General features: G+C 38.9%; 1 protein-coding gene across 1 annotated transcript in view; it reads right to left on the minus strand.

Annotated features, from left to right (window-relative positions):
- The window catches only part of SEMA3A (semaphorin 3A), a 177,644-nt gene that overhangs the window by 99,583 nt on the left and 65,041 nt on the right, over positions 1–13,020 (minus strand). The window contains exon 4 of the mRNA XM_080392039.1: positions 1,460–1,579. Coding sequence (XP_080248165.1) covers positions 1,460–1,579 — 120 coding nt within the window. The remainder of the gene's footprint in view (positions 1–1,459; positions 1,580–13,020) is intronic.

A 13,020-nucleotide genomic window follows, 5' to 3' on the forward strand; every position in this document is an offset into this window, starting at 1 on the left:
TCTGCAGATAGATTCACTTGGCAGATAGCCAGGAATTGATTGACACACATCTTACGGAACTAGAGTTAATTAATATGTCTACCAATTCCCAAATGGATCTCAGGAAGCAGAGAATCTGTTTAATGCAGTAAGCAATGACATACTGTGTGTGGTCAAGAGACAATCACTAATTGCCAAGAATGCATTCTGGAATAAAGCATTAAAGAATGGGGGGGGGGGGGGGGGGGGGCGGGGCGCGGAACACCTTTCCACTTTGCAGCTCCTTTATCTGTTCACAACCTTATGCTTCGAACATTTTAAAGACTTATGTTTCAAATATCAAAAGACATTTTTATAGGGAAAAATGGTTCCCAGACTACAAAGTCAACACTCAAAAGGTCTGTTAATTTTTCTACAAGAAGAGATTTTGATTTTTAAGTAACCGAGTCCTCATTCATTTAACAATGAAGTCTTTATTTTCAGGGAAATCTGCAAACCTGAATTGCAAAACCATAAGGTAACTTGAAAGGGCTGTTCTTCGAAGATCACAGAAGCTGTGAGTAATGCAACTATGGATTCACCAGTAACACATATCCATAAAGCAGTCCATCGAGCAATATTGGGTAAGCCAGGGTGAAAACAAAGTAGACTAATTTATATTACACACTCATCTTAACAGGAAAAGATTGGCTTTTCTGCAGAGAAAGAGTATTAAAATGGAGCACAGAGACATTCTAATCAAATCTTCAGCCAGAAAAACTTGCATAGTCCTGTTGCATTCTGTGCGTGATACTGTTTCTCACCAGGGAAGACCATGTTTATCTATTTATTATGATGGTCACTGACAAAACAGTACAAAAGCTACTGCAAGATTTCTGAAACACTAAGCAAAAATCAGCAAGCAACAGATTTTTTTTAAAAAATATGAGGGAAAAGAGAGAAAAAAAGTGATTTATTTCTCACTAAAAAACAAGGAAACAAAACCTAGGTCACATATGAAAACCCGTCAGTGTGTTAGGACAAATCTGAGAAGTGGGATTTATGAATGTGTGATGCTATTTTAATTCCCAGCTGGGAGAAAGCTGCTGTGGCGCCAAACTGTACGGACTGGTAGGAGACTAAAGGACAGAGCTGGGCCCAGAATAAAACACACAGGCTGAACTACCCCTCTTATAACTGGTATACATCCCAACTGAACAAAAAGACGGTGCCATTCATATCATGAGCCAGGTAGAATGGGCTTACTCGTATTTATTTAAGCCCCTGGGGGAAAAGATGCTGTGCAGGGGAGAAAAGGACAGATTCTGCTGTGATTTATCAATCGGCACATCAGCACCTGATGCAGGATCAGGTCTTACCGGATCTGCTCACCAAGCCACAGAAACCTGGAAGAGCACATTTTGGCAGGACGAGATCATGGCTAAACACCAATAAAGATTAAAAAGAGGAAAAGGAAAAATACTGTTTCAAGATAGTTTACCTCAGGATGGCTTCCAACTTCAACATAGGTGCAGACTGGATGAAAAGCTCCTGTTCCGCAAGCGTACAAGTGGGTTTGGTTGTAAGCCTTAAGCACCTTGATGAAATTAGCACATTCTCTCTGCAAAGAAAAGGGAGGGAAAAAAATGTATCCACAGAGTTAATTCAGTGATTACGACTAATGGGAGCTCTTCCATGTTAGGGATATATGGCTAAATGAACAGGTTTTAAAAGTGTGATCATTTCATGCTGTTTAAAGCTTGTTTACTGCTAAGCATTTAATAAATAGCCTGATTTAGGTTCTCATTTAAATATCTTTGGTTGGCATTTAATTAAGCATCCACCCCTGAAGAAAAGATTACACACAAAAAAAATTTCCTAATTCTTGCCTCAAACATGCTTCATCTTTGTAATTTATGCTATTGCCATGTTTGTAAGACAAAACCCATTTATAGAAATGTGTCAGAATGAAATAATGAAGAAAAATGGACCAACTGTTTGCTTGTATTCAATTAAGTAACAGTTAGAAAAAAGATGGGCCAGATGGAAGGAGTTGATGAAAAACAAATCATTGATATAACATTTCTAACAATAATATGAATGTTGCCTCACCCCCAACTGCCCGTGTTCAGGGGCCAGTTTTACAAGGATGTATACATGTGTACAAAGCTTTAGTGCAATTATTGGCAGCCCCTAGAATATAACTTACAAGACTTGAACTTAACCTTTTCTACCTAAGTAAATTACCCATCGTGAGTCATTCCAGTTCTCAGTGATTAAAAACTTAATAGCAACACTAACAATCCCTAGTACAAACATTATCTGTTATCTGTTAACAAAAATGTCATTATAAATGCCTAATGTTATTAAAATGGAAATGTGTAACCTAATAGTCAAGATGTCAACTTCTTCCATTTATTTCATAGTTTTGTTTTAATTGGGTCTAACCAAATGATGAAAATGCCTGTGAATCAGTCTACTGACACAATTAGAAAAAATGGATTTCAATTAGGAGAACAGTAAGAACACTGAAATAAAATAACCATGTCCAGAAAAGTTTGTGTTTAAAATGAAGAGGACTTTTCTATGCATATTTGATGACTTTTTTTGGTACAGCACTCAGCTGTACCTATCCACGTGGACCAGGGCCCATAGAAACACCACCTGAGCTACCACCTCCAGAGAAATCTCATTAACTGGCATCACTCATCTCTGTAACTTGCTTGCTAATTAAACCAGATACTCTGAAACACAAATTAATGGCTCTGCTAGGAGAATGCATGTGCAATCTGAGGCATGCCTTAGGCCACCACAGGGAAAATCAACGAACTTACACAGATAAAATACTGATTCCCTGCCTTACACAAAGGACTGTACTGAAATGACATCGCTCTTCCAATTTTATTGTTTATCTGCATAACAGATAATGATAATGTATTAAAAGGAGCACCCAGAGAAAAGTATACTGAATCTTACTATGTCCTTGGCTTACTGCTGATAATTTATGTTTTCTTTCCAACTGAGATGGAAGAGAAAACAGAGATAGTTACGGTAATCCAACAGGAAATTGAAAGAAATAGAGATGGATGTTGCTAGGGGTCTCTCTTAATTCTTTCCATTCTGACCTTTCTTAATAAAAACACACACAATTTCTGGTACAGATGTATTCTTCCTCCCACACATACATAAACATGAACACACATTTATTATATGTATATGTACATGTATCTACGGACTGCTCTTCACTGTCACAGTAGCAGAGTACTAAAGCAAATACCTGGTATAAATCACCAAAATTATAAAGTATATTTCGATATTTTTCTTAATGCTGTTGTCCTTTTTCCTTTTAATAAAAGAAATATGCAAAAACCATGAAAGTGTGTTAGTATTTCAATGTTTGCAAGAGTGAAAATGGGCAAACACCACAAATTCATGTGACATTAAATATTAACAAAATTGAAATAGATCCTTTCTTAAATTCTGATATTCTGTGTTACAGACGAGAATCTGACTTCGGCTGTATAATTTGAAACTGACCAATGATCTGTGCATTATTAAATAATTCAGAATTTTCTCATTTAGAGTTGTATCTGGCCAAATTCAATCGCACCACTGTTCAGCAGGACTGTGTTTTGCCCTGTCTGGTTTGATGTACCATAATTTCAGAAATGTCTTTGTGGTCTGCTACTATGCTTTATTAAAGCTTTAAAAAATTGCCTACCTGAAGAACTTGAAATGTTAGAGGCCAGTGGACACATACCTTTGCAAAATGCTGTGAGTACATGAGCTAGACCCACAGCCAGTGTGAATCAACACAGACTGAGCTGATTTCAGAGGAGCTATTCTGATTTACAGCAATGCGCCACCTGTGACTCTATATGCACTTATGCACTTGCTAAATACTGTTCAGCTGCTTATCTGTAATGTACAGCAAGAGGGTATTAGATAGCTAATACTTTAAAGGTGAGGTGGAAAACCCTGCTTAGTTTAGGGACAGAGTCTTTGATTTCTATGGATAGAAATTAAGAAAAATTCATCAGCTTCACTGAATTATTCTAATTTAGCCTATGGGAGTGAGGGGTGGGGGCAATTAACTCTATCATAGCTATATTTGTGCTTGAAGTGTTCAGAATTGAGAGTAGTGTAAATGTGTTAATAGCATTACTCTGGATTTATAATACATTTCCAAAAGCAGATTTGGCTTATTCACCCATGCTTTTAAGCTCTCCTTCATTCCTGTGCAACATATTTTTTACCATAGCTGCCTGAGAAAAACACAACCTAGTTAAACAATGAGGAAGGTAAATACCTACAGCAATAAACTTTTGACTCTGACAAATAAATGTACATAACATTTAAAGTTTCTAGTCCAGTTCAGACTGCTTCCCTGTGTTTTATAGCTATATAAAGGAACCATTAAGGTCTATTCAGTAAATTCTCATACACCTATCTAACAGATTAGGTTTCTTCATATATTTTACATGGTTGTAAAAAAATAAATAAAGAGGGGTATTAAACCACAAAAAATGACATCAAAGTAAAGTTACAGTTCTGATTCAAGCCTTTGTCAACTTGGGAAGTTCAAAGTGAAGTTTCTGCCCTGCCTGGGAGAAGGTGTTATTCTCCCTGGAACAATAGCAACAGGCGCATATTTCCATTGCAGACTAATCACATTCCTTCCTCCATCTAATTGTGCTTAAGTATAGCTGCACAGGTACAGCATCACGTGTGAAAATGTTGTGCCCATGCATTTAGTATTCTGAACATAGCAAGAGTTTGCTTTGCAATGATGAATATTAGGTTTTCCTGGGTTTTGTGCCTCGGGGATGAAAAAGCTTCCCATGGACCTGTAATACACAGACTTTAACAGCTTTGAATGGTTTCCTCGGACTCTAAAATTCAGCATACATTTAGGACGAGGCAGATATTCTGATCAGGGGATGTGTGTGTGCATTGAATGCAACATGGGTCTGCCATCACATGAGACCTGGGTGACTGACTCCCATTTTCCCCAATCCTGCTCTCGTGGCAAGGCTCCTACAATGGCATTCAGGCACTGCCAGGGCTCAAACCTGGCAGACAGCTCTGCTGGTCCCGACACCGCTGGCTACATCAACTTGACTACAAAGCAGCTCTCTGACCCCCTTGGCTGGAGGCCTGGAATGACTTGGGTGTCTCTAACTGGGTTTGTCCCACTTGGCAACAGCATCTCCCCCTGCCAGACCCCTGGCCCAGCGCTATATTGTTAGTGTGAAGGTCTCTGTCAGCAGAACGAGGCATTTCACTACATAATCTCAGAGAATAAGGCACTGGAAAGGAGACAAAGATGACAAAGGAATTGCAGTATCTCGGTAAAATACAGCAGACGGCAGAAAATATCCACCGGAGGAGGAGGAAGTAACCCGAAGCCAGAATCTGTAAGGAACAAATTGTCAGGGGATTCAAACACTCTGTCTGCGTGGGAGTCCATCCAGCCCCTCCGTACCTTTGTATCCATCTTCATGTTCCCCAGGAAATTGATGTTGCTTAAAGGGAACGTATTCTGGACATATCCACACCCTTTGGATAATGCTTTTTATCAAGTACAATAGCCACAGGAAGAAAACTGGACTCTAAAAAAATTGTTTTCCAGGTGGAAATCAGGGTAGGGTTTTTTTTCATATGTGAAAGCAGAGCGGTGTGGGAGTTTACTTTCAGCCCAGTAATGTGAATGAAAATGAATGCAAGGTTTGCAAAGTTCTCTGTAGGCAGGAAAGTATTACTTGGATGAGTTATGAAAACAAATCTTAAAGAAGAGGAGCACTGGAATCACTGTAGCGAATCATTATAAATTCTTCCACCTCATAATCCTGTTTATTATAATGGGCAGCTTAATATCAAGAAACTTTTCTTGTCTACATAAAGCTAAACACTGGTTTATGCCCTAAAGCTTGAGTTTATATATACGTACATAAAGTAGAAAGCATAAGTGATTGCATACGGTACAGAATGATTGAGGTAGATATTCAAATAGAAAATTAGGTACATCATGTGGGAGTTACTGCAGTCCTTAAAACCCCCATTCATTTATCTTGCCTACCCCTGGAGAGGATTAATCTTCATTTATATTTCAATAAATGGTATAAGGTTTCCCCAGGAGCTGTAGGTTCTGCCTTTGGCCTTGTACAGAAGTACCTCTGTCTTCAAATCCAAGCAGCTAAGCCGCTACATCATGTCCAAGACCTTTTAGCATAGCCAGTGAGGTCTTTCTCTCTCTGCCCTGACAGAGGGAACTTCTTTAGATAGCTACTTTTAAAATGTTTTTACAGGGTAACTGCTGGATCTGCTTCTGCAAACAGTCCTGTGATGGCACGATTGGCAATAACCTCCAAAGCACAGCTGAAGAAATGGCTCATGCCCAGTCCCGGCTCTGCCACGTGCCATAGCTGAAGCACACCCCAAATGTGGGGCACAATCCAGTCTCTTTCTCTGCTTGAGGGAATATGGACCGTATCCCTCACTGAAGACCAAGCAGATACTCCAGGCTTTCCCAGGGCTAGTTTGGCATGTAAGGACACAAGGACTCCAAGTGAAGCCGTTCTACCTTGTGTCCAGGAGTTAAAGGTTCATGTGGTCACCAAGGAGTTAAAGGCTCATGTGGTCACCAGGCAGGACCACTGCCCCAGAAGTTTGCTGGGCATTCCTGAGAGAGAAATAGGTTTTAACTTCAGGTATGCTATGGACATTTACACTTCCTCTAAACTTGTCTGAGGAGGTTATGGGATTCGGACCCCCAGCTCCATATTGACAGTTTATTGAAAGTGGCTAAAACCATTTGCATCATACTGCAGTAACACAGCCAAAGCACCAACCCCACCGCACATTCTGCTCTGCTGAACTCCTACTTGTAGAACAAGATGAGAAATTATTAGACTGTCACTTACATTCAGAGTGTGAATTAAAGTCAAAGAGGTCCAATGTGTCTGGACAGAGATACGCTGAGCACATATATACACATATAATGTGTGTGCACATATATATAATGTATAAATCATATATCAAATACACACATATAATGTATATATATAAATATGTGTATAATGTATATATACATAGTATAAATACATTATATACTATGTATAAGGGCAGAGGGCCTGTCTTGAAAGGAAGATAAAGTATTAATTAAGTTTTCCAGAAGGGCACCCACTATATGAAGATCAATGTCTGACTTCCTAACCAAACACACACATTTATTTTTTAAGAGTTTTCTAATATTTATATACCAAATTGATAGAAGGGCTTATGCAGAGAGAGATTAGTCTGAAAAAATAAATTACAAAGAAAATGTCGTAAACTAAAAGCATAGGAGCCAAAAAACAAACACTACAGATATGTAACACTGATTAGTCTGTGTTATGCAGACTTTTCCCGGACAGTTACAAAAATAAAGTCCATCCATCTGTCAAAACATCTGCTCCGTGTATTAAAATTAAAACAGAATTTAGCTGGTTTTTATGAGTTTCCAGTAATTATCACTCCTCCAGAAGCCTGGAACTTACAGCCTTCGATCTGGATTACTGATGCAGCAAAGAGTTTTTAATAACATCTTTTTAAGTAGAAGTTAAAGGGTAAGTCCCTGTGACCAACTAATATCCAGATTTTTCTCCTTATTTTAAGAAAGCTGGTTTTTCTTTTTTTTTTTTTTTTTTTTAACCAACATTGATATCCATACTGCTTCTCAGATATTACAGCAAATGCAAATGGGCAGATTATGCAGGGCAATAAGTAGAAGGCTAACTAATCCATTACAGTATCATTAACTTCAACAGTTTTCTGCCAATTTAATCCCGATAAGGATCAGACCCTGTAATACGTTCTCCCTTTATTTCAGCCTTCTCACATAGCCAAGTGATTAAAATATCAGAAGGTTTTGTCTAAACTGGATGGACAAGGGGATTTAAAGCTATCGTCTAACAGCTGGATGAACTAAATAAATATGTGCTTTTTCTTTCAAATCAGAATGGATGGACAGTTTCCATATAAAGTTGCATGCATGAGTTTAATTAATATGTTTAGGTTGGGGTTGGTGGGTTTTTGTTGTTTTTTTTTTCTTTTTTTCTTCTTCTTCTTCTTCTTCTGCCCAATTACTTGAATTCTCAAATGACGAGGTCAGGGATATCCATGGAGAATAAGTAATCCCTGATATTACTGCTGTCATTCAAATTTATCACACTGCTGAAAGATGTTCCAGACTTATCAGGCAGCCTTTTAACTTCTCTTTTTTGCTAGTGGGCTACTATCAGCTGCAATCAGTTCAGTCTGTATTGGCTAGGTATCCTTCTCAGCAGCACTGTTTCAAGGAAAATACTTCTGGCGTGTTAGCGCAATAAGCACATGTGTGATTGCCATGGATTCTCAGCTAGATCCAGCAAACACTTTAGCATGTCAGTAAGCGTGTACAAGAAAATCCTGTTCAGGGTGAGCTCTACATGGCAAGTGCTTTCACAGCTCTTGCTGCTTGTCTGCAAGTTTTTGTGAAATGCAGTAACATTACTTAAATATTATTACTGTTTCCCTCTTTCTATTACAGTAACACTTAGAAAAATACTGGTGAAAGAGCACAATCTGCCTAAACAGGCCCAGAACACACAGGGAGCAAAGCAAATGATTCCAGTCCTGTTAAAATGCAATGATCTTTTAAAATTTTATTTTATCAGGACAAGCTAGTTGGCAAGGCTGCTGCAAAGCTGTTGTGCTAAGTGCTGCATTGGCAGCAACGGGACAGTCCCCAAGTACTAGAAACTGTGTACCAGCCCTGGTGGGTGGGGAAATGGTGCCTGGCACCTGTACTTGATGAGATAACCTTCTAGCTGAACCTGTACAGGCAGGTGCATCATTTTAGAGCGGGGGAGGCCAGATGACATGAAAATATTTGCAGACTGCATTTTATTCCTGTGCGCCCCTTGCAATATGGATCAATAACATAATTTCCATCCCTGTTCTGTCATTGTTTTACCTTGCAATTAGCAGGATCAATGTTTTAGAGTCCTACCCTCTGAAAAAGAACCAGTCTGCAGTGCTGGGTGAAGTCAGTTGAGCAGCTCAGGTGTTGGGGTCTGTGTTACAGAAAGGGCTCTCTATTAACTTAGTTCTTGGGGATTATGTCCCCATTAGTCAAAGCCCTATAAGCAGTGTGTGTGCATACACAAATCCAATATAAACCTACAGTATGCAGAGGTAAACAAAATATCTGGTCTCTTTTATAAAACTATGTTATTTTGTGGACTGAATTCTAATTGTACTTGTCTTCCCGTCTCAGAGCTTTGAAAATGCTGACAGATCCCCAGATTCAGTGGCCCTTCTATTGGATCGTGATCTGGAGGGCTTGACCTTTCTGGAGACGGCAGAAATGACACTACTCTTATGCATGGTGACCGCTGCCAACGTTGCAGAGGAACCATTGATTAATTCCATATCTAGATTTTCCTCTGCTGTCAAGATGTGCCCTGAGTAGTTTCAGGTGCTGATGAGGGTTGATAAGACATTTTCAGTTGCCTGGTACAGCTTACTGTACTTCCAGTTATCTTTCCAATTCAGTCATGCCTGTTATCTCTCTGATTTTTTGATATGACAAGAGTTCATGAGAATATTTAAAACGTATAATTTACTCAAGTTGCAGGATGTCTGCATGAATTTAAACCTTTAAAGCACCAAGACCAGAAAAAAGAAGCCAGCTAACAAAGCATATGATAAAAAAAAAAGCCACTGAAAAAAGCAGATATATCCTGATTCCTTCAAGCCACAAAACCGCACGCCACATTAGCAAACAGCTGTATTGTCAGCACGCTTGCACAGCAGATGGAAAGCTCTTCTGGTTTTTCCTTTATGTTAGTGAGCACGAAACACAAAATGTCTCCCTGCCTGTCTACCCACCTACTCGCATATCTGGTAGTCACTACTGGTACTTGGTCATTTGACCCAGAGTTTACCACTAAGGCTAAGTAAGCATGGAGGTAGCTCAGCCAGGCAGAATACTCCCTAGGGTCTGTCCTCAAAACAGTCTTCAGCCAGAAACCATTAGGAGAAGTCATTAGAAGCCATGCTTTAAAGATGCCTCCCTTGACTGCCCAGGCTAAACACATCAGTCCTTCAGATCTCCATCGTCAGCGCTCACCATCTGACTTAGTCGTCTTGGGAAGTAAAATTTCTCCCATTTTTTCCACATCAAGTATATTCAAATTACAAGACGTGTTTCCAGTCCTTACTCTGCATTCAGCAGATGCAGATAATAATTGCTCTGGACCTGTGAACAGCTAGAGGGATGCCAAGAAAAGGCTGTAGCACTACATACCTGATCTAATGACCATTTCATATTTTTATACACCAGGTTAATGCATAGCTAACAAGACAGAACAAAATCTTTTGTGGGTGCAGTCTGGCACACAAGTGGGTTTTCAGGGTTTTGCAGCCTGGTCACTGTATACTAAACCTTTCCATGAGTGTTAGCAAGTTTCCTTTATTTTCAATTGTTTTTTCTTTCAGTAGCGTGCACTTTCTACAGCACAGAATGAATTTATTTAAGGAACAGAAGAGTATTTCAGGAATAACTCACAGCATTGGGAAGCTTTGAGGTGAAGCGGAAGCCAGTTCTTTTCTGACCATAACTTTAAAACAGAATTGGTTTTGCTATGTAAACCTGTCCCACATTGTGGGCATGGCTTTATTAGCAAAGAAATGAACAATACTGTCCGGTTTCAGCTTAAGCAGTCTCACTGAGCCCAGCAGCAATTTAAGTTGCAGCCGCAGCAAATCTAAAGAGTCACTCTCATCTCTCCTATCTGGGTGGGGTAATCACCTGTCTCCTGGAGAAATCAGATTACACCCCGCCTTTCCGAGTAGGTTCAACACCTGCTAATGGGGTGGAGTATTTCAGACAAACAGGTTGTCAAGCCTGTTATAGGCATATAAAGAACTTCGGCTCCATACCAATCAGTTTGCCTTTATTCAGCATGCTACAAGGCATATCCCGTAAGGACTTCCGCTCACCGCCACCTCGGAAAAATGCACTCAAAACTTCTGTGTTGAAAGTGAATGCAAAACCATGAAGCGCTGAAAGGAAGAAAAAGACTGTAACACCTTTAAGAGGGAGTTGCTTAGCCATATGTGTGCCTCTAAATAAGCGCACTCTGTAAGACGGATTATGGAGTTACATGTGCCTTACTGTGGGAATCCAGAAATTTGTGTGTGGATATTGAACTATTTTGACACCACAGAGAGATACTGAGCAGTGAAACCTTAAGTGACAGAAGTTTCAAATGCCCATTCAGACAAAATTTGGCACCAAAGTGAAATTGTTGAAACGAGTTTGCTGAGCGGTTTTGGGGGTTGGGTTGGTGTTAGATTTTTTTTTTCTTTGTTGGGTTGGGGGGGGTGTTGTTTGTTTTTGTGGTTTTGGTTGTTTTATATATATGTATGTATGTATATGTATACACACATGATACATGTAAACCAACCAAAAGTTTTGGAAGACACCAATCAGGAGGGAATTATTGAAGGGAAAAAAAGATCAATAGATGATTTGATCCAACACAAATCCCATCAATCACTCAGAAAAAGAAAAGAAAGCCAACAAAAGCAAGAGGGAAAGATACAGACTCACTCTTTATTTACTGTTCTTAACTTTTCTTGTTCCACCATCTTCAGAATACAACACTTTCTCTGCACTGAAAAGGTTTCTTTAAAGATCTTCTGTTGACATGAAGGTGTGGCAACTGAACAAAGCATTAGCTTTGACATAGGAAATAATTGTGTATCATTTCCTAGGTTATTTAAAGAACTTTCCCTTTAGTTCATTTACTTATTACAAAAGCAAAAAGACAATATTTTAGACTTGTGTGCAGCAGGGAGGAGTTTAGTAAGACCTATATTTGGTGTATGTTAAGTCACAGGACCACAGAAAAAAAAAAAAAAAAAAAACAATTCTGGACTAATGTAATAGAGACATAGTGACCATATCTTGAGTATAGAGAAACTGTGATACGTGATCTTTCAGAGCAGACCTACCTTTAATTTTTAAACTATCCTTTCTTTTATTAAAGCAACAGAAAATCCCCAAAATAAACCAACCAAACAACCAAACAAAAAAACCCAGTCTGTTTGCTAAAATAGAATGTGAAGCAAATTCAGGAAAAAAAAAAAAAAAAAAAAGAAAAGAGACGTGACTGGCGCCAAAGGAAAGGCTTTTCTCTAACTTCATGAGCTTCAGTCTGAAGCCCTGAAAGGAAACAAGGACTAAACATATTGATCATTTTTACTAGTTGTCCAGTTAATGTATTTCTTTGGAAAGAAATGTACAAAGAACACATTTACTCTGTCCACCCTGGGATGCAATAAATCACAACAAGGAATTACCCAACATAAATTTGAAATAGCAACAGCTGGTAACTCAGCTGTAAATAAAAGTAATTCTTAGACTTTGCCAAGGCCAAACAAGGGCTCATGAGGACACCTATTGATAGAACATTAAGCCCCATAACTTTGGGAATTATTTTTCCTCATTTCTCCTTTACTTCCCCTTTACTAACTCTGTGACTTTGCATTTCAAAATATAAAAGAAAGGAAACATTTCTGCAAGACTGCATTAAATCTGCTGAATATTAAGTTTCCTTCAGAAGCAAATTTCTGTAGTCACACCTATAAACAGAAATAAGCCCAAAATTGGAAAATTAGCTTTCTCCTTGAACTGTATCAATTTGTTCCCCACACTGAAAGACTCAAATGAATTCCCATGATACATAAGTGGGTAAAATATGAAAATATGAACAACCGCCAACTTTGTTCTTCCTCTATATAAGTACACAAGTTATGACCTTAGAGTAACTGATTTGCCTTGGTCAGTTCATATAAAGAAATATATGCAAATGCCTAAATGAACACAAGCTGTAGGATCAACATCTGAACCCAGAGTCATAAATGAAACTTTATGCTGGTGGGTGTGTTGTGGGGGTCCGTCCAAGAACTGGAGCTACCACAACGAGAATTTCCCTGGGGGTGGAATTCTGTTTGAGCGCTCCACGGAACTTT

Source organism: Falco punctatus (genome assembly GCF_963210335.1).
Source record: "Falco punctatus genome assembly, chromosome: 6".
NCBI lineage: Eukaryota > Metazoa > Chordata > Aves > Falconiformes > Falconidae > Falco > Falco punctatus.